The sequence below is a fragment of the Sycon ciliatum genome, chromosome 5, assembly GCF_964019385.1.
Source record: "Sycon ciliatum chromosome 5, ocSycCili1.1, whole genome shotgun sequence".
In the NCBI taxonomy this organism is placed as follows: Eukaryota; Metazoa; Porifera; class Calcarea; order Leucosolenida; family Sycettidae; genus Sycon; species Sycon ciliatum.
In genome coordinates, this window is record NC_088647.1 from 18,977,776 (window position 1) to 19,005,027 (window position 27,252).

Here is a 27,252-nt window from a genome sequence, read left to right on the forward strand (position 1 = left end):
TGAATTTTCTGAAAGACAAGACAAAGTATCACCGCGTACCGCCACTACCCAAAATGATTCCCCTGCAGAAGAACATGAATATGCAAGACTAGTGCCATTTTCTGCAAGAAAAGGCTTGCACATCAATGCGTATAATACGGTATTGAATTTGATATGATGCACATGTACATGTAGGGGCGCTAGGCCATTATTTAGGGCATTCCATTGGTGACATAATTATTATCATAATATCAAGAGTACATAACCCCCCCAGAGTGTGCAACTCCCACATACCCTGCTGTCCCGTCAGAATTTCAAGTTGACGTCATTATTTATGACGCAATGCTCCTTGCCCCAGTGATTTACAACATGTGTACGGGTGTCAACGCATCACACGTTTTTCTTTCCAATAATTTGTACAGGATCGATCGGCTTCGGTCAACCACAGGTTCCGGATTCGTCTGATAATCCGTGTACTGTGCGCATTGCATCATCAAAATGACGTCAACTTGAAATTCTGTCGGGACAGCACCCATAGTGGAGTTGCACACTCTGGGGGGGGGGGGGGTTATGTACTCTTGATAATATCCTTAGCTAAAAAAACAAAAGAAATTATAGCAATAAAAACTGCTTTATGGCAGTTTTCTAAAAAAAGTTATTGTGTTCTAGGCCATGGGCCCCGTCTAAAAAGTAAGAAATTAACGAAATGTGATAGCCGAAAATTAAAATTTCACGCAAAACCTCACAATAATCACAGCACTTGAGGATCTTAGTTTAAAAAAATACTCCTTTCAACACTTGTTTAGTCTGACACTTTACGGGTGACTTTTACTTCGCCAACATGCATGAATAGGAAAGAGGACCCAGAGAGGAAAAGGTCTTCTCGCTTTTCATCCTGTGTGTGATTATTGTGAGGTTTTGTGTGAAATTTTAATTTTCGGCTATCACATTTCGTTAATTTCTTACTTTTTAGACGGGGCCCATGGACTAGAACACAATAACTTTTTTTAGAAAACTGCCATAAAGCAGTTTTTATTGCTATAATATACTTTTGGAGAGGCGATGGAGCAGGGAAGGGAGTCTGGCTTGACCCACCCAGCAGGAATTCAGAACCTGGGTGCGCTACAACACAAGCTACAGTACGCAGTAAAATGGTCGTATTTCCTTGGGATTTTTTATTTGAAAATTGGGTGCTCGAATCAGAAACAGCTAACTCGTCAGATCGTCTCCGATTCAAGCACACGGGTCTACCATCGTCTACGCTTGGTATGGCAGTTGAGAGCAGGGAGTAGTAACTTACTACTTCGTTTTTGAGAGCAAGATGGTCAGTGGAGTCGCAGATTCAGCAGGTCTTTGGCAGCACCGTACAGGAGACCTACGTCCTCGAATCAAGGACCGAGCAAAAAGTGGGTCGCGAGTATTTCAAAAACCGTTTACCGGGCAGCTCTGAAATTTGGCATACCGTTAGCGGGCCGTATGTTGATGGTATTTGTGTAAACGAAACGAAATCGAAACAAGTTTAGGTACAATTTCAGGCTGTTTCTGTTTTGGTACCTTGTCTCTCATTCGAGCACCCGGGTCTACGAGTATGCGCCCACTTGCAGCAAGGCAAGAAAAGCTATGCAAGCTTCAAGCACAGAATTTAGCAGGGCCTAATTAAAAACTGTGATCAGATAAGTTGACGAAGACAACATAAACAGCTCACCACACATGTACCCTCCATAAACTATAGTGTTTGTGGGCTTGACTAGACAACAACAACAGTTTTCTGTGTCGGTTTACACATGTTAGCCTGCTCTGTTCAAGTCAAGGTTCACAGATTTCAAGAATACAAAACTGGACGAAAAACCAATCGCCATGTGGTACAGTAGTAAAACACATAATATCTTTATAATGATATAAATTATACCTTTGGATCCAAACAATAATAAGAGGGACGAATAAAGCGTTTTACTGCGAGTTTCACGCACTAAGCGGTCGTGAGAAAACGGTTATGAGTAAATCTGGATCAGTACTGATTTATATATCCGCAAAGCGAAGTGTAAATACCTTTTGATGGAACGACCCATGACAAAGAAACACACAACAGCAGTTAGTATAATTATACAGGTGAAAACGTCCTACCAGTATAATCTCTTGAACCTGTTTTCTTAGGTGTTGGCGATCAAGTATTTTTGTTCAGCCCGTGGATTGCAATAAGAACGAGGTCATGTCTGGATTTGTAGGGTGAGAGGGTCGGAGTCTTTTTGGCAGAAAGGTAACTTATAGTACGGTATTGTTAGGATAAAGAACTAAACCAGTCCAAGGAGCAGGTTGCTTCGACCACGTTCTCTCCCCTCAGTAGAGCTCAGAGTTAGTGGCCGATCCGATCGCCAATACGTCTAATGAATGAGCAAAGCAACCAAGTTGAAGTATCAAATTTAGTTCCCTAACTGCGATAAAAACAGCACGGTATTAAACAGGGTAGATAGCTTAGACGCATAACAGAAAGAGTGCTCAGATAACGTACTGATTTTTTCTTTTTCCTTTTCAAGGATGGAGAGCCAGAAACTGCCACCATATGGAGCGGCATTGATTATGATTACGTTGTTCAAGCTTGCATCAGGTAAGTGTAGCGATGATAGCTTACCAATTCAGTTATATAATATTAACGCCATTCCTCACACAAAAAAGTCGACAAAGTGGCCCCTTTGGATTACGAGGTGCTGGTTAAAAAAAACTGGTTTGGAAGCTCTAATTAGATTGGCTGGTAGCTCAGAGTTGAGCTACTGTTAGCTCGAAGTAGATCTGCTGTCAGCTCAGCGTACAGCTGAAACACTAAATAGGTATGATATACGAGCCGTAGCTGAAAGCAGAGCTGAAGCAAATGCCTTGATAACACCAGTTGTGAGAGTGGACCGAATTAGTGGGTGCGATGTAATGATGGTGTGAATAAGTTGGATATGGAAGGATGTTGGGAAACGAAAAACTGCTGAAGCCCGATCTGTTGTCTGGTAGAACACAAACAGGCAAATAAGCGGCGAGGAGACAATAACTTTGATAAGGCAATAAGCAGAATCAGCGAAGCGGACATTGGACGTAGTAATGAACAAAAATAAAAGATGGATAATAAAGATTTCGAACACGTTTTCTAGAGACAAGAAGGCAAGCATTTTTTGGGTTTAATATGCAGCAAAACAAAGTGCATGATGTTAGTCTTGAATGCAGTGCAAAGCAATGCAGTTCACACACACCCTCACCCTCACACACACACACACACACACACACAAACGCACAAACATACACACACACACACACACACACGCACACACATATGAACTAACTGCCGAATCCAACTCTGCAGTCTAATAGGCAAGCAACCACAATAGGAGAAGAACAGACTCCAGGATGACCCAGGATCAGGAGAAGCACACACATAAGTGAGTGCAAAATGACTGATGCCTGTTGTGGTCCTGCTGCCGTCAATCAAAAATTGCTCTCTTCACAAGATGGGCGGTGATAGAACCAAAGGATAAGTAGATGTCCCTAGTGCCTGCCTGGTCACCAAAGCAGAGTTCAGTAGCAGATGGGTGAGTGACGACACCCTACATTACAAGGATGCACTTGTGGACCGCCAAACCACCTCTGCTGCGAAACCAGCAACACTAGTGACCAGACTGTACCGCACCATGCTGCGCAGTGTCAAACCACTCCCCTTCAAAATGTAGGTGAAGGATGTTTGTTCAAACAACACCACGCCAGTGATGTCGGGTTTCACACACACACACACACACACACACACACACACACACACACACACACACACACACACACACACACACACACACACACACACACACACACACACACACACACACACACACACACACACACACACCATGAACCATGTACCATGTACACGCCCGTCGCAAGAGAAGCACGCAAATCTGCAAATACACTGGATGTGCACCCAAGTAGTTTCTCTTTATAGCAACGATAGCGGATCTGATTCTGATGCAGATCAAGACAAGCGCCAGATAACTGTCTAATCCACACGACTGGCGAAGCCATGTGAATCGACCCCCAGTGCACACCTGGTCTACGCCACACGCAGTACATCGGAATAAGACGGCCAAGACCCTACACCTGCTGGGGTAGCCAGTATAGACAGCATGCTGCTTCGATAGAAGCAGACACTACATGCACTGGTATCTTGAAGTGAATTGGAGTTAGTTTACCAACCAGTCTCGGCAACTGGGTACTGGGAACCCAGGGCCAATAGACGTACCAACAACCTCAGCCATGAAAGCTATTATAGTAACGACACACTGGATTGTGGAGCCCAAACTAGTCCAACTTCTAAATGCTTTGGCAAGAGGGTAGCCTTCCGACAGGTTGGACGCGCACACAAACACATAAACACACATGGGCATAATTACACTGGTACACTAACAGGCACGCGTCCGCGTATACACACACACTTTCAGATATACATGTGCAGATATGCGCACACACACCTTTCCTCGCATACACCTGCCAGTGCCTGGCCACACAGCTCTCAAAGGGAAAGAACATGACATTTGTGGCCAGACTTGTCTCCAGGGTGTTCGAAACGCAGCGCAAAATCCACACGCTCAACTGGCAGTTCTCCACGCTGCTACATCCCCCAGCGCACACCCTGTCGACAAGTGTGGAATCTAAACCCACCATCGACCTTGAACACGGACTGCACTGGCCGCAGTGACTGTGCCCCGACACCAGCCATCTGGCCCGCAGTAGTAAACTGGAGTGGTGTCATTAACAAAGGAAAGCCTGCACACACACAAACGTGCGTTTGCACACACACACACCAACACGCACGCGCACACGCACACACACACGCACACCGACTTGCGCACAAGTGCGCACACACCCATACACAGACAATGGTATAGTAAGTTGCTCGCAAAGCAGTCATATGCTCTGGCTTGAACCTCCAGCAGCGCTGGTTTCGCCCTGGCTACTTGTCGTCTTGCCCTCTCCACTACTGCCCGCAGCAAAACCTTCCCTTCCGGAAACTCTGAGTAGACCAGTTCTGTGTGTTGTGTTTACACCTTCTGCTTTAATATGATGGCATTCGTTGTTCGTATCAACCTTTTAGGTTGCCCCTTACTGGCCTTAAGATGTGGCTCTGGGTTCACTACTACATGCACATCACTGTCAGCATGTATAGAAAATGCAAAATCAGAGTCACTGGTCTTCTCCAGTGTTGCACTTGCGTTAACATGCGTGCAATTGGTGTAGCACTCTCCATTATACCCGCCACACCATTTGCGAATCTCTGAGCCCTTGTGCTAGCCGAGAAAAGCCCAGACATGGTTGTCCTTCTCTCGAGCAGCGCTGATGATGCGACGCCAACTTGTGGTCTCGATATTACTCGCTCCAGGCTTCTCGTTTCTACTAAAGTGGGCTTAATGACACAGTCACAAATTTAAGCAATCTTACTCCGCTGGGCTTTCATTTGCCACTTCGTTGTCGTCACCTGCCTCATTCGGCACCTCGCTCCCACTAGAAACCTCTTCTTCCATTGTTGTCAAACAACATAAATGTACACGAATGGAATAAAGTGATCACCGAATTCAAAGTGCAATATTGTCCTCAACGTCGTCATCTTCTAAAATAGAAACGATTGTTCCTCACTCTCGAACTCGGGCTTTCGCGCTGGCTCGTGCGATGCACATTTCACCACTCGTGTAAAAGTATTTTGTTCTCACGGTGGAATTTGGTCGAGAAAAGGAGCCCTCCGGAAGGTCTCTGAATCGGTTCTGGAACGTCCAACAAGCAAAAACGCCGCCTTTGTGATGTCGTTGACAAACACTGTAAGCGGAGATTTATCCCTCCGAGAGTGCAACCTGTGATTTCGAGTTTTGGCTCACGGACTAAATGGAGTGACCCGCATTATTGTGTGCGCTTTTTTGTCCACGTCAAGCTCTGTATTTGGAGTCTATTAGTCTAGGTACCAGTATTGCGTACACAGCTCACTACCTGACTGGACAAAGTACATCACAGGATGGAATACAGTATTTACCATCATGCGTGGCTACTGGCGCCACTGGTTGCCACAGTAATACCAATGCGAGGAATGTCGGCAACAGCAAGATGACACTGCTGGAAAACGGCCCACGTGCACAGATTAAAGAGGACCTTTGAAATGCAGCAACCCTGCCGGAGACCGTTCTGCACCGTTCTGGATTGGTGGCGATTCAACTCCCGCAATCTTCAACATTGCTGTCATATTGGTGTGGAAAGAGCGTATGATGTTGATGAGTCGCTCAGGGACACCTGCCTTCTGGACTCCGGGAAAATCCATAGGCATTGGCAGTTGACAGAGTCATACGCCTTACGTACGCACGCACGCACGCACACACACACATCACACGCTTAGACACATACGTACGCACGCACGCACACACACACATCACACGCTTAGACACATACACACCCGCGTACGCCCACGCCTACGCACACACACACATACACACACACACACACACACATGACAACGGAAACTGGGAGCGAAGGCCAATCAGGACGAATCCAGAAGTTGCAGTAGACAACAGCCCCACCACCGCTGCCACCAATATTGTATGTGGACTTTCTCCACCTGCTCCCAGCCCTTTGCCATCTCCACACTTATGCTATGGACGGCGAGATACCTACATTAACAAAGACGTATTGACACGACGACGAAAACACAACTGGATATAAGCAGAATCAGCGAGGCGGACATTGAACGTAGTCATGAACAAAAATAAGCGCCGCGGAGACAATAACTTAAAAAAGGCAAATAGCATAATCAGCGAAGCGGATATTGGACGTAGTCATGAACAAAAATATAAAATGGATAAAAAAAACACGTTTTCTAGAGACATTCATCAGGGAAAATACGTCTCAATACTGAAATCTAGCAATGAACAACGATATATACGTGGAAGAGTACGAAATGCAGTATGTGAAAGAAAAAAAGGAGAAAGGATGGCGAAGTGCGAAAGACAAGAGAACGTGTTGGGAAATTTGTTTTATCCATCTTTTATTTTTGTTCATGACTACGTCCAATATCCGCTTCGCTGATTATGCTATTTGCCTTTTTAAGTTATTGTCTCCGCGGCGCTTATTCGGACAACTGCATATGACAAACTCAAGACGAAGTCTCTTAATACTGGAAGTGGAGGATGCTCGATGGTTCTTGCGGTAGATATCGCAGGCGCCTTTGACAAGGTTTCACACATCGGAGTCACTTACAAGCTGCAGACATTCGGCATCCGTGGCAGAGCCCTGACCTGGCTGACAGATTATTTGTCCCGCAGGAAGTTACAGGCTGTTGTGAATGGCCAGAGTTCGTCCCCCTACCCTATATAGTCGGGAGTACCCCAGTGGAGCATACTGGGGCCAACTCTATTCCTCATCTATGTAAACGATGCGGAGCAGTGCCTAGGTCCTGGATGTTCACTGGCCACCTTCGTCGATGATACAACGGTCTACACCTGTATTGGATCACCGAACCTGCTCCTTAAGAGTGAGAAAAGCTTACAAGCCACCCTGGATGCGCTCCATGACTGGGGCAAGAAGTGGCGGATCAGGTTTGAGCCCACAAAGTCACAGCTCATGACGATAATCCATCAACGGCACAGGTAGCCTATCATGGACCTCACGTTTGGAGATCACACTGTGTCTGAGCTATCGGAGATAAAACTCCTCGGCTTCACATTTGACTCGGGCCTCTCCTTCAAGACCCACCTCCACAACATAGCACTAAAGGCGAATTCTCGCCTTGGCTAACTGCGCAAAGCTGCTCGCGTACTCGATGGTGCTGGTAAACGAACCGTCTACAGAGGTTTTGTGAGGCCTGTCCTAGAGTATGCGCCATTGCTATGGATGGGAGCAGCTTCAAGCCATCTACGCCTTCTTGATCACGTGCAGAGACTTGGCCCTGATGTCCTCCTCTAGAGTTTGGCTGCACGGAGATTGGTCGCCGCCCTCAGTTACACGTATAAACTGATGTGTCTGGCAGTGCCACCGCAACTAACGTCGCTGGTCCCCTACAGCTTTCTTCACGAACATGTCATGGAACTTGGTCCGACTACTCGGCGCGCCACGAGTCTCAGCTACAGAACGTCCTCCCGGCGTCCTCTCCCGATTACGTGCGACGCTGCTTCCCCTACAGCATCATTGACGAGTGGAATAACTTGCCCCCAACTGTGCTGCAGTCTCCGCCACGCCTGACGTCACTCCTGTCGTTCAAGAGCAAGGTGCATCAGCACCTACGCCAGAGCCGCTGGTATTGGGCTACAGACTAACTGTAACACCCCATAATATCCATAATCAGCTCCCTCCCCCTCACTTATCTATTTATATGTGTTTCGTAATCCCGTCCATGGTGCGCTGGATAGCGCTAACGCCGAGACCTTAGGTCGGCGTTGCTAGTCCCGCCTCACCGGCACAGGCTCCCTGAGAGCCCCTATGAGTACATTGTCTGTCTTTTTTTTTGTTGTCTCGATCATTATTTTCTTTTGTCTTCTTCTTCTCCTCTCTTTGTTATGGTCTATCAGTAGGAGGTGCATTCTGTAAAAAAAAGAAAAGAAAAAAAGACTGCTTTTCACACCAGAGCAACAGGCATGCCCCAACACCATGTACACACAACTTTCACGAAACAACGGACTACTCCAGATTTGCTTCACTGAACACGCTAGCTTCTTTCTGTGTGTAGAGAATGGAATGACCTGCATTATTGTGTGTGCTTTTCTGTGCAGGTCAAGGTTTGGAGTTGAGGGCTGCTAGGCTACGTACCAGTACTGTGTACAAAGTTTATTACCTGACTGGACAAAGTACATCACAGATTGGACTACTGTATTTACCATCATGCTTGGCTACTGGTGCAACTGGTTCACTTATTCAACTGACTAACACTAACACTGGTGTGGTTGTTGGTGAGCATAACCAACCATTTGCTCAGAGTGGCACCCTTGGTGTTACACCTGCTGGATGGGACACTTCCCAACACCCCGTTCTCAACCCAAACTACACTGGACTGTACAGATGTACATCGGATATAACGGGTCATATGACAGCACCACAGACCTATCAACTGCATGTCGTAGGTGAGTACGTGTACACGAAATGCAACCCTACATAGGTAGTCAGGGGCGTTGGAAGGTATTTTAGTGTGGTACGGTCAGCCATCTGAAGTACAATTTACTTATGGGGGAGTGGTGGCTGAGCCAACATTTTTGGAAATTTAGATCCCAGGTCAGCTTATTTTATTGATTCACGGGATACCTGGGGCAAAAAGTGGTACGGTCAATGCCATAGTGACGGTACCGTGCCCGACGCACCTGGCAGTGTCTTTGTACCAATTACTACCCTCGTTCTATGCAGCATAAGCTTGCTATAGATGAAAAATCACCAAGAATCAGACATTATCCTCTGCTAGAGAACCTTTTATTTACTTCTTTTCAGGATTGTTCATGTGAGCTTTGCACGGAGCAACATCCGTCCACCGATGGAGCAATTTAATTGGAAGATCAGCACCATACTTCGGAACTCGCGTTTCCTGCCGGTTGACTTGACACTTGACTGACTCACGACTGAGTCACATGCACATGAGAAGCCCGTCTAACCTTTCATTAGCCAAACCTGCTCAATACACAGTGTTTCGGGAAATTACCCCCCCCCTTCCATTAGTTCAGCTTGACTAGGCTCATGCAATTTCTGCTCCGAGAGCACTACATTATGCAGTGCTCAACGAGCCAACAAATCACAAGGGATATCAATTTTTAAGCTGGCTCACTGTCTCCAGCCCGACAAAGACCTCGCCAGCACCAGGCATCAGTACCAGCCAATGTCGCACATGGAGTTGCGAGAACTGACGCTGCAGTGCGTGTGCCATTCGCAACGCCGTCAGCTCTAACCACCTATCGTAGTTGCATTCCCGCACGACGGAAAAGGTTGCGAACTAAGATTATTGCGAAATGGGCAATAAGTAGTGCAGAAAGAGACTGCTTCATACTTCGGAGCTCTCGTCTCCTGCTACATTATTCTTTATTCCCGTAGCTATGCAGAAGACGTTACTTCAGTAACGTCTGGCGCTAGCCAGGGTCCACACAGCTTTTATTATTTTGGTGTTTGTTTGTTTGTTTGTGTCACGCCTGGCGTTATCCCGTATCTGTCCCGTACTGTACCGTACCAGCAAAGACAGCTGCTGGCCACAATATTTTTGTTTATTTGTGCCATCGACATGTTTGGCGCTATCCTGTACCTGTCCCGTACCATCAAGAGAAGGAGTATATATGCGAAGTGTATCGGGGGAATGCATTCAGTGAAGTAACATTTTTTGTGGATTTGTGTGCGAGGCCGAGATCCCACTAGCAGGCTGGCGGGGCCGCCTGTCGACCAGCCCGGGAATCGCATGTAGACCGATAGCATAATAATTATAACGTATATATAGTCATTTAGATCTATAGCAGGGAGTCATATTATGTAAACGACTCCCTGCTGTATGGGAAGATTTTCTGGAAAGAAATACGAAGTAGGGAGACGAGTAGATGCAATCAGAATGAATGTTAGTTGCCGTCAGTATAATAATAAGGAGAAGAAGAACGCCCGTGATCGGCAGAGTCAGCGCCGGTCAGGACAGACGTCCCGTCGACTCCAGAACGCCCGTGATCGGCAGAGTCAGCGCAGGTCCCATGGCTATGCAGAAGACGTTACTTCAGTATCTCATTGAAACGTTTTTGCAATACAATGATGTAGCTAATCAAAGGAAAAAGCATTTCCATCAGTTCTAACAACATGCACGATGAGCTAGGCAACAAAGCATAGCGTAGGGCCATGAGCTTCCAAGCTCTCTCGTTTCCACGATGGTCCCTGGCCAATAAGGAAGATTATTATGATTCAAATCAGTCCAGAATCATATAAAATCAGTCTAGCAAGTAAGGAAACCAACACATTGCAGGGGGATGGGGATGGGGATACGATGGGATACAGTGTGAGCTACTACAGGAGCATATGGATGATAGAATGAGGCTAGACGCCACTGATTTAAACGCATGCTTGCTATTTGTTTCACGCAGGTCGGGGGTAGTTGGTTGAAATTAAGAAGGGACAGGTTGATGGGTGAGTTGGTGTGTCGGTATGTGTGTGATGTTCCCAATGTGTATGTTCTCATGTGTCGTAGTTCATATGGCTACTCTGTGATTGGTCGTGCAAGGTGAGGCTGTTGCAGGTGACGGGGAGCGCGGATGTACTTGATGTTGCGGGCAAGAGTAACCTGTCGTAAGAGCTGCCGGGAGACTAATGGGGGGAGTTGGAGATGATGCAGAAGACAGCTGTGATGGACTGGTGCAAAAAGGGGGATCCGCAAGCAGATACGGGCTGCTCGTCGCTGAACGCGTTCTAATTGGTTCTCCTGTGTGCGGGTGGTGTTGGACAACACGAGACTGCCGTACTCTATAACCGGGCGAATGTATACGGTTTAGATTACGAGCAGTTGGCCTCGTGTTTTACGAAGTTGGTGAAGGAGTTTCTTGGATTTGTTTATTATGTGCGTGATATGTGAGTTCCATTGGAGGTTGTTTTGTGGTATGATTCCAAGGTGACGGTGTTCGTTGACTTGCTTTAGGGGTGTGCCGTTAAGAGTGATGTTCAGTTGGTGGTTAGGTGTGAACGACAAGGTAACGGTCTTTGAGGCATTGACGAGGGGGTGCCATCTGCGCAGGCAGGTTGCGGCAGCTAAAACGGCTGACTGCAGGGACAACTCCGATGTCAAACGGTTCTGGTGTGTTGCGATGAGCGCCGTGTCATCTGCAAATTGGCTGCACTTTGTGTTCAAGTTGTTGCAGGTAGAGGGCAGGTCAATGGTGTAGATCAAGAACAGCAGGGGGCCTAGAACGGATCCTTGGGGCACCCCTGCTGGTATGGCTTGCCAATCACTGAAGGCGTCGCCATCACGAACACGATGACGGCGATGGGTGAGGTAGTTGACCATCCATTGCAGGGCGGTATCCTTCAGGCCGAGGTGTTGCAGTTTCTTGAGGAGACCAGCTGGCCAGACTCTGTCGAAAGCCTTCGAGAGATCAAAAAAGCAAGCTGTGACGGAAATACCTTTATCCCGGCTCTCGGAAACCTCGTGCACGAGTCTGGCGAGCTGGAGTTCGGTGCTATCATTGGCTCGAAAACCGGATTGATCTACTGGGAGGAAGGGTGTGACGTGCTTGTAGAGTCGCTTGTGGACGATCCTCTCCTGCACTTTACTGATAACGCTGAGAAGTGATATGGGCCTGTAGTTCGTTACCAATGACCGTTCGGCTTTCTTGTATAGTGGGCTCACAGTGGCATCACTCAAGTCCTGTAGTTGTTCACCTCTCCGAAATGACTCATTGAAAAGTCGGGAGAGTGACGGCGACAGCTCACGCGCCGTGGTCTTGAGGAGTCTTGTTGGGATGTCGTCAAACCAAAGGGGCTTTGCAAGGATTAAGGGTGCCTAGGAGCTGTTCTACCTCGGCGGGTGTGGTGGTGATTTGGGCAAGCTCTCTCTCTCGCGGGATGTTGGTAGAAGGATGTCGGGGACTGGCACGTTGTCAACTGAGACGGACTTGTTGCTTTCTGAAATGAAGAAGCTGTTGAATGCTTCTGCCTGCTCCAAGTTCGACGTGAGCTTCCTGCCATCATGGTTCAAAGCTGGCATTTCCTTTCTTGGTGAAATTCGAAGGGTCTTCATAAGTTTGAAGAGGTTTGGGCGGTTGGTATGGGTTTGGTCACAGTGGTTTTCGGCATTGGCTGATTTATGAACGAATTTGGACTTGGCACTTCGGAGAAGAGTTGTTGTCTTGTTTCGCTGAGTGGTGAACTGGTCCAAGTCTTCAGCCGTCCGTGTCCCGACGTATTTCCTGTATAACCCGTGCTTTGTACGGATATTATTTAGCAGATCAGGCGTCATGCATGGGCGTTTTTGAAACACTGCAGATCATCTATTCAACCGGGGTTGAGTGCAGAACTGGTGTGCGGTGCGAAGTAGAGTGTCACGCAAGAGCGACCACAGTTCGGTCAGCGAATATGACGGCAAGTCAATGTCGGATGGCAGGAGTTGAGTATACGCTAGCGCTTCTCTCACGGCGCCAACGTTCTCTGAATTCCAGTTCCGGGTGAAAGGTTGCAGGTTACGTCTGACACGCTCATCTGCTGGTGGCTGCATGGAGATAGCTCCCGGGATTGCCTGCTGACTGACATGACACTTGACCAATCCATGACTGCGTCTGGTGCACTCAGAAGCCCGTGGAACCTTCCATTCGGCAAACCTGCAAGAAAGTACCATTCCCTGCTCAATACACAGTGTTTCGTGGAATTCACCTCATATCAGGTGAGCTTGAGTAGTCTAACAAAAATTCTCTTTCGAGAGTACGGCATTATGTAGTGCTCTCCCAGCCCAAACCAACGTACAGTGCTGCTGCATTAACAGCGTGACCAGCACCTACTCAGCTTCAGACAGCCAAATGAGTTATGTCCCACGTGGACTTGTGAGCACAGACTATGACGGCCATTGGACACTTGCAACGCAGTCACCCTCAAATCGCCAAACAGCCAGCTAAGTCCTCAATTGGCAAGAACTATACACCGGCAGATAGTAGAACACCTCTTCTAGCGCTGAGGACATGTCCACCATCTTATCTTTTGGGATTTTCTTGAAATAAACATTTTGATTTTTCCACTCGCCCATGCTGAAATACGGCCAAAGTCATACCCGCTCAGGCAATCTCGCCCTTCCCCGACGTCTCCTCAGCACTTTCTAGTCCAACACTATTTCCGATGTTGCAGAGCAAGGTGTATTGTTGACTCTGACAAGGAAAAGCAGGGGGATCAATTGTCATTCTAAATGACAAGTTTCTCCTTCCGGCTCCAAAGCTTTTGGTGCGACCGTTGATGCAAACGTGACTGAATGCCTGAGCGCAGTTTTTGAATTTTATTGTAAGATGCACGGCGAAGGCGAAACACTGAAGAACAGAATCGCATAAAACCGCCTCCTAATAATTTGTTCGTTATCAGTGCTAAGAGGCAATTTATACCAGGGCAAGAATCATCCCGTGCTTGATGCTGCTCCCATGGAGATTCAGTCACATGTACTCATATTTTGGCGCGAACGTATCCCGCGAACTCATCCAGTACGGTCCGATGCTGTGAGGAGTTGAAGGGGGGGACCATCCCGTGGACTGTTTTGCCTTACAGGTCCTGTAAGTTGAGCCTGCCATGTGAATCAAGTTTCGTTTTTTCCTGTATCACTTCAAGCTCCCAGATCGCGTGCTTCTCTTCCCGGCGGTATGCACAGCTGTCGCGTACATCGCCTCTTAACAATGACCTAAATAGAAAATAACATTGTTTCGTTCGTGCTACAGTAGCATTAGGGAATCAGTACAAGCCATTACATTTGAACGTCAAGCGGAGCAAGCAAAATACGGACCAACGGGATTGAGTAACCCGCGTCCAAGTCAATTATTCCCTTTCAATACCTATTGTGCAAGCTCAATTTGGATACAGATCTATTTATTTCCTTGGTGCTGACCGCTTTAATGCGCTTCCCGAGACCTTTTGCACAAATCATATCCCCAATTCATTTCGCCAGGAACTTAACAATTTCATTTCATCTTGGGCACCCTGTACGAAGACCTTAGGGTCTGAAGGGAATGCGCAAGTATAATAATAAAATACAATACAATGCAAAGGAGTTTCGCCATATGATTAAACGAGAAGCCCGAAATGGCTGTGTTTCTGGTGAAGTCAAACACCAGCCCACATACACAAGTTCGCACACTGCTGACGAATGCAGTCGGCTGGATGGACAACATTTTCTAAACTCGAAGATCATAAATGTGGCTTCAGCCAAATGTGCTAGATTCTCTATCTCGTTATTAGTGAAATCGTTTGTCAATTTTCGGGGCTACTTTGAATCTAGCCGCCTGGACAGAAGTGTGTATGACATCGTCAATGCTGAATGCGTGCAATTGTAACTCCCACTGTGCAATTGTATCATATCCCATTGGTAATCATGAGGTTGTCTTGATCACTGGTTACTGCGAAGTTGGATTAAGATTCAGTCTAAAAGCTAGGTCCTTTTTAACCCTCATTTCATGTTGACTTTTTTCCTACGTTCCCAGCATTTTGGGGACCTTTTGGATCCCAGGAACGTTTTGGGTGGTATTCTTGCAAACTCTCCATTGTATGTCATTTTTGGCTGTGTTACATTCCCATAGACCAATGCTTTGAAAAAACTGCATTTGTTGACAGCTCTGAAGTTTGTCGGGAATATTTTGCAAGTTTGCAAGAATACCATCCAAAACGTTCCTGGGGTCCAAAAGGACCCCAATATACTGGGAACGTAGGAATAAAGTCAACCTGGAATGAAGGATTATCACTATAGACGAACATTACTTATTATTTAAACAATCGACAAGGAGACAATAGTCGTAAAATGGCAATAAATATGATAAATTTTGCACTCATAACAACAGCAAAAATGAATCCTGGTTTAGTGTTATTCGTTGCGCACGTTTCTTCAAGCAATTGCAGGTGTTGGAAGCTGTGTATATTCGTACTCGTGACCCTGTGCTATGTAAACAGAAAGAAAACGTTGTATCACTCACACTCCTCAAGTAATACACACGCACCATTACATTCATTCACACAGTATCACATTCATCTGCCACTACCTTTCTCACATACACCATATTTCCACCTGAAACCATATTGGCCACATGTAGATAAGTGTGTGTTTTAGTTATTCCATTTTTATGTGACGGCGTTCCACTGATGACAGTCACAAGAAAACGTTATGGAACTTGACTTTCTTCATTTGTGCTGTTGTTATGAGTGCACAATTTATCTTATTTATTGCCATTTATTATTATTATTATTTTTAATTCGGACTCCGCCGGCATTTACCGTAATAAAAGTGAAATCCATCATTAACCTCTAAACCAGACTATTTATTTATGTCGGCTATTGTGTTTTTGAGCAATACATGACGGTTCTGGGAGGTGTGATGCAGCAAAGTAAAAATATTTCAAAAATCGTACCCCTGGAGTCCGTTTGGACCCCACAACCGGAATGAGGGTTAAGCTAGACTGATGCCAGGCTTGTTGCAGATTAACATCCACCGTAAAACCTGTCTAAGCAGCCGGAATATCACATCCACAAGAAGGCACTTCAAGAGCTTGTCACGTTCATAAATCTCAACTACCTAGTGGAAAAGTCCACAAAGAGAAACATTGCCGGTGACCCCATTCTCATTGATCTCGCTCATTCCCTTTGTGGTTCCGTCAACCTTCACGTTTGTCATTCTGACCATACTGTCGGTACTTGTCCATGCAGAACATCTACGCACCGAGATAATTCTGTTTCGAAAATCTAGCTGAAAGAGGACGCTACATCCGCCTCACTGACTGGGGTGCAATCGATATACCGAATCAGAATGGTAGGATTCTCTGGCCTCAAAGTTTTGCCCGCATTACGGATGCCATGCCAACTTTCATTCGATAAGAAAAGGCGCCACTTGAAGCAAAACAAACCTCGCTGGTGAAACATTGCGTGCGATGAAGCTCTCGTTCGTATAGACTGGGCATGGAAGCAAGGGCTGAAAGTTGAAAGTGGCTTGTGCCCCGATTTTCAGGCGTTTCCGTAGAAACCTCAGCCGAAAAAAGCGCTCTTTGGCTGAACAGCTGAATCGTGCTCGGTGTGACCGCGGCCTAAAGCGTTCTTGCAGGAGAGGTCTAGCAAGTCCATTTAGGCAGCGGTAAGCAATTACATAGGTTTTGAAGTTGAGGAGTTTCTGAAGGGCGTACAAGTTAGTATGACTGTAGACAAGAGTGGTGGGGGTCATTCTATCCAACGAAAATATTATCTTTAACGCTACGCGGCTGGCAGTAAGAAGCTTGTCATAATTATAGGGTTTGTGTTAAGCAATGAATATATGCAGTGCCAAACTCGAATGTGGACTGAATGATCGATAAATAGAAAAGTCGTTTGCCAAAAATGCTGACATTCTGCTTTGCATGGACAAATCCTCTGACCTTCCTATTGATATTTACACATATAGCATCCACTTGGTTTGAGAAGGACAGATGTTCGTCAACCAGTATGCCTAAGTACCGAACGGAAGCAGATGGGACTATGGAAGTGGCCCGCCAGTTGACTGCAGTGCCAGGAGGCAAATCCGTGCCCAGTCGCTGGAGCAGAACAAATCGAGTCTTGGACGGGTTTAACACCAGCCCTTCCGATCTACATTGTAGGTAGCAATCCAGAGCGGCAAGGTCATCACTCAGCTGAGTTGTGATGATCTGGATGGACTTGTGCCTGATATAGAGTTCTGCAGCATTGGGAGTAGTGTTGGAAAATTGCTCACTAGATGTAGCAGATGGACGAGCTTTCCTTCAGGTTTGAGTTTGGATGCATTTCAGAATGGTGAAATTGAAAATTTCAAAATTGTTTATTTCAAAAAAAAACCAACAATTGATGATGGGAGACATGTCCTTAGCGCTAGAAGAGATGTTCTACTATCTTCCGGGGTATAATTCTTGGTAATTGAGGATGTAGCTCGCTGTTTTATCAGCGCTTGCAATTTAGTTATTTTCAAGATGCTCATTTTTTGGTATCAGGGGGTGATGACCCTCGTCTTCTGGGATGCTGGCGTGGCTAAGCTGTGCCGCCCCTGGAACTTTTCTAAGGGGACTCAATATTGGCTTGATGGAGTCTTGTTCGTGTAAGATGTTGCATTGCTCGTTTGCAGACTACACTCGTGTTGTTACGAAGCTCAAGAACACGCTGACCATGTTGTAGGTCTGCAAATCGGGACTTTCCCTGAACGTGTAGGTCGAAGACAATACCGTACCAGTGCCATGACGTTCTTTATGACGTAAGAAATCTGCAATGCAGTTCACGCGCCAAGCACGTACTCCCAGTGCTGTTTGCGTACCAGTACAGTCATCCCAAAACGACTGTCATAGGCCTACCCTGGAATTCGCTAAATAGCATGTGCAGGTCGGCGACGACGACATGAATGTGATTATGCATGCCCGCTAGTCACTGCTAATTGCCCAGGGTCAAGTATGGTCTAAGAAAGACCGAGGTGAGATCTTCGATGTCACCATGGGTGCATATGAAGGTGCGGAGGCCTGTGAAGTATTTGGAGCCTACATCATTCACAAGCTACCTATGCACCTGGACTGGACGTCAGTGGGGCTCTACCATGACGATAGACGTGCAGTGCTGAAGGATGCAAGTGGACCAATGGCCGACAGAGCAAGAAAGCCTATAATCGATGTATTCAAGTCGTGCGGATTGAAGATAACAATAGAAAGTAACCTGCGCATGGTCAACTACCTGATTATCACCATGTGCCTGGAATCCGGTATGTTCAAGCCATACTGTAAGTCCAACGACACTACGCTGTACGTAAGCGCAAAATCTAGCCACCTGCCGCAGGTGTTGTAAGAGAATACCCGTTGGCATTAACAAACGTCTGGCGATGATTTCCAGCTCAAAGGAAGTCTTTGAGGAAGCCGTGCCTGAGTACGCCGACACGCTACCTGCCATTGGCCAACTCAGAGTGCTTGTGTACGACGATGTGATCGCCCCGTCAAGCCACAAGAGGAAACTCGGGCGAGACATCATCTGGTTCAATCATCCGTATAATGCCAATGTGAGGACAAGCATCGGAGGCCAGTTTCTTGCACTAGTAAGCAGGCATTTCCCGAAGAACGCCAAATTGCGAAAGCTCTTCAACAGAAAGAAACATTGAAAGGTCAGCTAAAGCTGCATGTGGTATATATTTCTTTTGACCAGACGAGACAACACTTGCAGACACCAGCACGAACACTGCATCAGTCACACTCCACAAAAGCTAGACAAGTCCACTAGGTCGGGGGAGGTTGACCTACCTCATCCGCAAGCATGCCAGGCTCCTCTGTGTTGTCAATGTTCGCTTGCCCAATTTTGTCTACCTCCCCTTTTATGTTGCTGGCCAGTGCTTTTTAGTAATTAAAAAAAGTCTTGTTTCGTTCCATTATGATGTTGGGAACTCATCAGAGGAGAGGTAAATATGGAACTAAATCGGATATTGTTTTATGGAAGATATTGGCGCAATGGGAGTACACTCAACGAACTATCATGTGCTACAAATCAACACCAATGAAATAGTGCAGAACGAAGGTCTTACGAACCCTGCCGACACAACAAGGCTTGTCAGAAGCAACTTCTAGCTTTTGTGGAGTGTGACTGGTGCAGTGTTCGTGCTGGTGTCTGCAAGCGTCGTCTGGTCTCGTCTGGTCAAAGAAGGGTTTTCCACTACTATTGTAACTGCATGCCTAGTGTGGAAGCGCGGATTAAAGGCCACAACAAGAAAATAATGCAACCGAAGCACGAGAGAGTCCCCTGCAACCGCATCTTGTCCACTGTAAGGTGAATGCAAGTCGACCAATATGGCGTATGAGGCCGAAGTAACGTCTGCCCTTGCCCTGAATACATACACCGGAAAATCGGTACCGGATTTCAAGTCCAGATATGGCCATCATATGGCGGCGCTGTGCCTCGAGCGGTATGAAACAAATACCGAGCTGGCGAATATGTATGGAGCCTTAAACGCCAGAATAAGACCTGCAATATTAGCTGGTCCATCAAGGTAGGTGTCCAAGCGTACACCAAGCGTTGAAACGTGTGTGTCGCGGAAAAATACCAGCAATTCCGATCGAAGCACCTCCCTCAACAAGTGAACCGAGCTCCTGTCAAAGTGTAGGCACGCTGCCAAGGTTTGCTCGGCAGGTACCGAATCTCGTGACTTTCAAGCACATGGCGCGCGGCAGCCACTTTCACCCATTTGCAGGCCTTCTAACTATGCGTGTAGTATATTGCATATAGCTTGCCTTCGCGTCATCATGGTCATTCCATTTTACTTTTCCTTTTCCTCACCTATTCTAAGCACCTATAGCCATCACAGTGCGTGGAAATTTGCACCTTGCAACTGCGTGTTGGTACATTGAACGGCAAGTATCTCTCCTCCTCCAACTTATTCTAAGCGCTGACCAAAGTTTACAACATCTTGAACCTGCATGATTGTGATTGCAGGTAAGCCGCATTATCATTCTTTCACACAGCTTTGCTTGCCTTCCTGCCGTCATTATCATATTTTCTTTTCTTCTCTTTTCTCTCTCACTGACTATGGGAGTTTGGCACATTTTCCCTACAGGACGTTTCACACCCACCAGACCTCAAACCGTCACGGATTCCTTCCTATGCCACTACTATCAGGTGTCTGAAGATTGCCCTCTGGCATGAAACTATTACTTAAAACAAAGTTTCAAACCAGACGCGTGGTACTCTGTGAGTCGTGTGTTACTGCTCTGCTTCGGCATTGAGCATTCTATCGAACGGGAGGACTTCGCTCTCTGTAACTCTCCTTGCTGGACAAGGGGGTATGTCAACGGACTATTGCCTATTGCAACACTCTTAGGACTGTTTATGGGGGTTCTGAACAGACCATACATCGCCCTGTCTCTCACGCCCTTCTTGTTAACGGAGCCAAATCGGGATGGATCCTGCGCAGCAAGCTCCAGCGAAACGTTCTCCATGGCATTCGACCCGGTGAGCGCGCAGCTGCCGAAGCACGATGAGATCCATCTCCATAGTGTATTGGAGACGCTGGCATTACGTCGTGCTGGATAGAGTGCGTCCGGAGGAGACACTACGTCCATCACCTGATGTGTCACTTGATGTACTTGAGATGGGAGTGACCGGAACTGACGCTTGCACGACGGGAGTCTGCTGCGGATCCACATCATAATCTTCCATTACCATACGCCGTCCAAGACCTTCCATCGTAAGCTGAAGCTACCACACTGAACGACGTGCCACGGAGATAAAACTAAAATCGACTCAGATCAAAGCAAGACTGTACGTGGAAAAGGTATCCGGAGTGAAGAAAAAGGGCAACGAAATTTTTTTAATTCGAGTTTCGAGCTCACTAATATTTGTCAACTTTTTCGCTGCTTGCTCACAGTGACGAAAAAATGCAACGAAATTCGTTATGCTGAACCTCCCTATTAGCTGGACTCGTTTCGCGCTGCTTTTCACTCCCTCTTACTGACTGGGGAGTTGGCTTTTATCGATGCTGGTTTGGGAGCTTGCACATCATTGTGAATATGATGAAGGCAATTTGCCGAAACGTTGGAATAATTATTGTGAAATGGGTTGAACTATTGAAGTGTTAAAGGAAGAAATCGTGTGCTCTACTCTTAACTGTTTATGAAACTGGAGGAAGCCTCACCACTTTCACTTAATTTATGCAATGTGTTTTATTTGTTGCTCCACATTGTGCTATTCTCAGTTCCACCCACGAAGCCGGTACTTCAAACTCCAGTGTCAGTGTACAACGACACTGTACACAACATCAACTGTACCAGTCGAGGATACCCAGAACCTACAGTGACACTAATGGTCAACAATGTCGTATTGCCAGGCAGTGATACAACCAATTGTACTGCTGGTGTGTGTACAAAGACACGAACAGCATCACTAGAAGGTAGTACCTACACACCTGGCCAGTACATCAATATCACCTGTACTGTGGATATCAACCAACCACCATTCACATGTACTACTGCTCAGACTTCAGCAGTACAAGCACAGTGTAATGCTTCTGTCAAGACCAACTCGAAGATAGGAACAGTTCTAGTGGTTGGTAAGCCTTAAACCCCAACACAATTACGCACCAATAACACATTTTCAATGGTTTCTAGGATGAATGAAAAGTATGTCTACCTGGTATGTGCCGTATTCCCTGCATACATGTAGGACCGGCATTATAACATCAGCGTAGTGAGCAACGAACGTGTATTTGTCGCTCTTGAAAAGGAGTTTCATTTTAGTTTTTATCAATACTGATGTTTTGGGCTCGGAGAGAACTAAATAAGGAAAGGGTCTTGGGGTACAAATTTCACCAGCGTACTCAATCTGATCTGATGAGGTGTGAATTGAGCGAAACACAGTGTATTGAGCAGGTAGTTGTTCGTTCTTGGACCGAGATATAGGTTGGATGGAAATTTCGTGGGCAGTGGATGGCAGTCGGGAATCAATCAAATGGGATTTCAAGTCAGCAAGACAACGTCAGCTCCCACTTTGAGGGCGGGACACAATTTCGCTAGTTTCGTTGAAGTTGCAACAACCTTTTCTTCGCATTGTTATTTTGTTTCCGTCAAATGATCTAAAACATTAATAGATTATGTCCTTGTCTTGGAAATGAAATCGCATATCTGTTAGGAAAACAAGAACCAATGAAATATAAGTTACTCTCTAACACCGCCTGTTACTTGACAATCAGCTCATGCGATATCATTGCACGACACTTAAGGTGGTTCACACCCTCTGCGCGCGCATCCTTTGAAAAGTGTAGATTTTCAGTAAATTTTTCGGTAGCGATGATTTTTGTGCGATCAATCGTTGTTGAACGTCTTCTCGCTTTTCTGCAATTCTGGCGACCTAGCTAGAACCTGCTGCTAGTGTCCCTCTTCACTCGTTCTTTCTATGAAAGGGGAAGGCAGCACTCGCAGAAGATTTTCCAAGAATGCAATGTTGACTGGTGCTCGTACCATAAGAAGGGATAAATCAAAGTCCGCTCTTGAATCATCGCGGCCTGAGTATTAGAAAATTATTATTTCAGAACACGCTTGTGTAGATTTCCTGCCAGTGCCACTGACATCTCGCGACCTTCAAATATTGTAACTTGCTCGATCATCTCCCGCACTGACTGGCAAATTCGTCACGTAGCTGTGGATGGATCGATTCAGGGAGATCGAAGGTAAATATATCGAAGCACTTCAAACACGTTTCAAGACGCACCTAAAATTTTGTAATTGTGTCTTGAAAATGGTTTAGAACAATTCCACGGTACTTCAATACGCTGTTGAATTGTATCCTCTTCTTCGGAGTCTCGACTGTTTTATCGCTGCATGGCTTTCCTCAACACCGTCCACTGTACAAGTATCGCGGAACGCAGATTGGATGGCATTGGAGGTGAATTTGATAATTTGTGACTGTGTCATCAACCAATTGAGGACAATAGCAACAGGGACGCTCCGAAAATCAAAAACGCTGCGAAATAGATATGAAAATGGTCTTACACACTGGAGGGTATTCCACATACATTGTGTCATATCTTTAGACTGTCCGAAAGTTTGTCGTGCAGTGCAACTTTCACAGACTAATCCGATAATTGGCATGTGGCCCTACTGGCACACACTCATGCGTATGCCGTTCAGTTTATCTATATGTGCACGCACATGTGTGTATACATATACAATTTTATTACGTGTGTAAAATTAGGCAATCTACATGTACATATATATGTGTGTGCACTCACTCCTATGACATAGAACGACAGTGCAGGCTATGTAAAGTCGCATCAATGTGTGTCACCCGGGTGTGTACATGCATGCCCGCTCGCGCAGGCGTTTTGTGTGCGCGCCTTGCAGGGCATAACGCCGTTCAGTATGACTAGTGTTGAACCGTGTTAATTTGCCCCCACCCCCTCCTTTTTCTCCTGGCGTTGGATGTGCAACTAATGACATAAACTCGGTTGTTGAAAACGAGTGCCATGCACCACAATGGATTGACAATAATATAATACAAGTAGCGCTGTAAAAGCGCTGGTAATACTCATGTTGCAGCCATGGCAGTTGGGAGTAGCTTTCCAAATCAAGCCTGCTGCAGAAATTCTTGCACTCTGACTAGCTGGAGTGGCCCAGGACTGCCGGTTGTGGAGAACAGGAGTGATGCTTGTATATACGCTTGTATTTACATGATGCAAACAGTGTACTTCGAAGTAACGTTAGGTGTATTACTTGTGTGTTCTTCTGCCTGTGCGCGTGTACATGTGCTGGTCTGTGTGGAACCGCCATCCATATCAGATCATACAGCTGCTATCAGTCTCAACAGCTTGTATCTGGCAAATATGGTTTTAGTGACTCGATTTTGCTTACTGTGTTCAACAGAGTGGCATTGCACACAGCTACTTTATGTAATAGTAGCATCTTGGAAATTTTATATTTTTAATAGTTAGCTTCAGTAGAAACTTCTCCAGTGTGGCTCTTAGCTTCATTACCACGGAGACTAAGCAATTAAGTAATGCACGAAGAACAGTGGCTAGATCTGAAGTTAAAAGCCATTAGACCGTACCCCGTGGAATACGCATTTAGTATAGAAGTATTTCTTGCTATGGTGGCAGCAAACACTGTATAATTATAATAATTACATTACCAGTAGAAAATGCCCAATGTGCATTGCTTCAGCACTATGTTTTGGACAAAGCAGTCAACAAATTCCACATCGCTATCGGCATAATGTTGGAGAAAGTTGTGAAAAACACTAGAGCATACATGTACACTCAATACGCATGCTCAGCTACATGTATGGCATTTGGTATGTGGGCGACTTCAAAGTTCTATTTTCGTAGTTTGCTTCGGTAGAAACTGTCTAAACTTGATCCAAAGCTCTACTACTATGTTCTGAAGATGTTGCAATCAAGTAATGTAAGACACGTATCTGCCGCATTGGAGCTAGTTGTGAAAACCTTGTGAAAACCTTTAGACCATACACTCAATGCGCATGCTCAGCTATGGCAAATAGTATTTGGGCGACTTCAAAGTTCTATTTTGGTAGTTAGCTTCGGTGGAAACTGCTAAAACTTGATCCAAAGCTCTACTACTATGTTCAGAAGATGTTGCAATCAATTATTGTAAGACACGTATCTGTCATATGGTGGAGTCAGGGGTTCTAAGGCGTTGGACAATGTCCCAGTGCAATGTGCTGATTCTTGAAATATGGCATCACTTGAAACTTCAAAGTTTTCTTTCACGAGTTACCTTCAGTAGAACCTGCTCAAACTTGCTACACAGTACCAATATTTGGTAATGATAGCATAACCATCGAATACAGGGCAAGTCAAATACTTGTGGGCGGGGCCAATACGTGGGACGTGTGCGCTGAAATGGGATGATTCCGAAAAGAAGAAAAAAAGGTCACCTTCTAGCAGAATTCTACCCACTTCTACAGCTTATGCTGATATTTAGCAAGACAGTATACTACTGTCCTGATGTTGGACATCAAGAAAAAGGGGGTACCTACCAGTGCTACGGCCAAAAAAGTGGTCTTCCGGTATTTTTTGGCCTAAATTGGCAATTGTGAGTATGCTATGTTTGGCCCCTCCCCCGAGTGAAACCGGCCGGTAGAACTTCATAAAATTTGTCTCCGTACACTAGATATCCAACGGAACAAAGTACAATTGTTTGTAGCCACGTTTCAAACAAAAAAAATGGACCTGGTGCGTCCATGGAGCTGTGAAGCCGAGACCTATGGTCGGCGGAGCTTAATGGGCCCCACCACCACACTCCATCATTCACCCCAGTGTCTGGAGATATGTGGATTTTGTAGAAAAAAAAAAGAAAAAAAAACCCGAGGGGTAGGAGCCACCTTAAGAAAGGTACTGATGGTGTCCAACTAACTTCGAAGTAGCTCTAGTAAATCTTAGATACGCACTCCAACAGCCGTCCAGCTAGCTGTTCTAAATTATAGAAGTAACATAGGAGGGGAAGGGGAGCGCAACAAAAATAAGCATGAGCTGTAAGTCTCGGATATGAAGGACGTTGGCGGATGTACATCTATATCGAAGACGATACTGGCAAGACTATTGGACAATACGGCCGATCTAACCACAAGTCAAGCACGCATAGCAACATGCTACAGAACCTATGTGACTCTAAAGTTTCGAAGATCGATTCGAGGGGAAGCTAAGCGAACATGGATCGTGCTGAGCCGAACGCTTCAGTAATACAGTAATGTACTTTGGTTGGCAATCGCGAGTCTTGATCTTCCAATATATCATCTAACATTACAAGGATATGTCGAATATGATTGGTAACTATTGTGTGGAATAGAGGATAAATAGATTATATACCTCATAGGCGGTCTATACAGGATCAATAAAAAATAAAAAATATAATTTGACGAGTTCGCGTACCGGGCAGGTCAAGAACAAGGAGTCGTACAACTCCCTGGTCAAGAACCACCTTTCCGCTTCCGTGGGACTCCCATTTGCCACAACCATGTTTTACTCATGCCAGGCCACGAGTTGCCAATTAATTGTTGGTCACAGCACGTTTGGAAAATTCCTTCCGCTTCTAAGGATCAATAGACCTCTTAAAAAACCTCGGTGTTTTACTTTTGCTATATTTTCTGTATGGAAACCCGAATAGATCCATAATCTGTACTAGTGGAAGTTAACAATAAATGTCCACGGTGAAATTGTATTTACCCTCCAGCACAATGTCCAGCTATCAATGCTTTTGAACTCAATTACAAACCCATTGCCACTACCAGCACACGACCAGATACCAATGTACCTATTGAGTGTAAAGTGGGATATTTGTCTGACAATGGCACGGCAATCACCAATACTACATGTCAGAACATTGGAGTATGGCAACCAAGTCTACCACTATGTGAAAGTAAGGCTGTGCACCGTCTGCGCCAGGAATGGTAGACTATTGGAAATATTATTTCCACGTTAACTCTTTCACTGCTGGCCTAGTTTCCCCCTGCCAGCTAAGCTTTCAACGCACTTGCTTTCATTTCAAACCCGGCATGCACGTCGCCGAGCAAAATCTTTCACCATGTTTTCATTATTTTAATGATGGATTTCCATGACCTCTTCTTGGAAAGGCCTTAGCCAAGGGAAGGCTCTCTGACAGTTCTCAGCTCCATTGGCAGGCCAGCGACACTTCTATGTGCTCTAGAAGAAGCCCTTGCATGTCTCAAAATCGCTAAATAACTTCATGATTCAAACTGCGCTGCACAGCTGTGATCCAAGCGCTTTGGTTGGTGCCCAATACGCATGCACTGTAGCAAAGGGAAATTCCCTTAAAAGGCGAGTCGCGAGCAAAGAGCTTGAACTGATGGCCAGAAAGCGTACTTGAGAGGGTGAACATGGACCTGATCGATTTCTTGACGTTCGCTTTGCGGTTACCCCTGCCGGCACCAATACACACTGCCTTTATGAGAAGCGTAGTGACAGTGGCGTCAACTTGGACTTTCATTCCCAAGTGCCTTGCTCGGTCAGGTATGCGGTTGGTACGCAGCACTTCTTCAGAGCTGGAAATATTTTGTCCTCACGGGCACAAGTCTGTGAGAGACACAGTATGACGAAGAAATGTTTGCGAAGCAACAAGT

At 45.9% G+C, this 27,252-nt stretch overlaps 1 protein-coding gene across 1 annotated transcript; it reads left to right on the forward strand.

Annotated features, from left to right (window-relative positions):
* Positions 1 to 2,514: 2,514 nt before the first annotated feature.
* LOC135816867 (uncharacterized) lies at positions 2,515 to 26,566 on the forward strand. Its single transcript, XM_065329970.1, has 4 exons — positions 2,515 to 2,584; positions 8,748 to 9,095; positions 21,359 to 21,712; positions 26,346 to 26,566. Exons 1-4 carry the CDS (start codon positions 2,515 to 2,517, stop codon positions 26,564 to 26,566), a joined length of 993 nt encoding a protein of 330 aa, XP_065186042.1.
* The last annotated feature ends 686 nt before the right edge of the window (positions 26,567 to 27,252 follow it).

Coding starts and splice junctions, on each gene's coding strand:
- LOC135816867 (XM_065329970.1), top strand. CDS start 2,515: ATGGAGAGCCAGAAACTGCCACCATATGGAGCGGCATTGATTATGATT. Junction 9,096..21,358: donor CTATCAACTGCATGTCGTAG/GTGAGTACGTGT, acceptor TGCTATTCTCAG/TTCCACCCACGAAGCCGGTA. Junction 21,713..26,345: donor AGGAACAGTTCTAGTGGTTG/GTAAGCCTTAAA, acceptor TTTACCCTCCAG/CACAATGTCCAGCTATCAAT.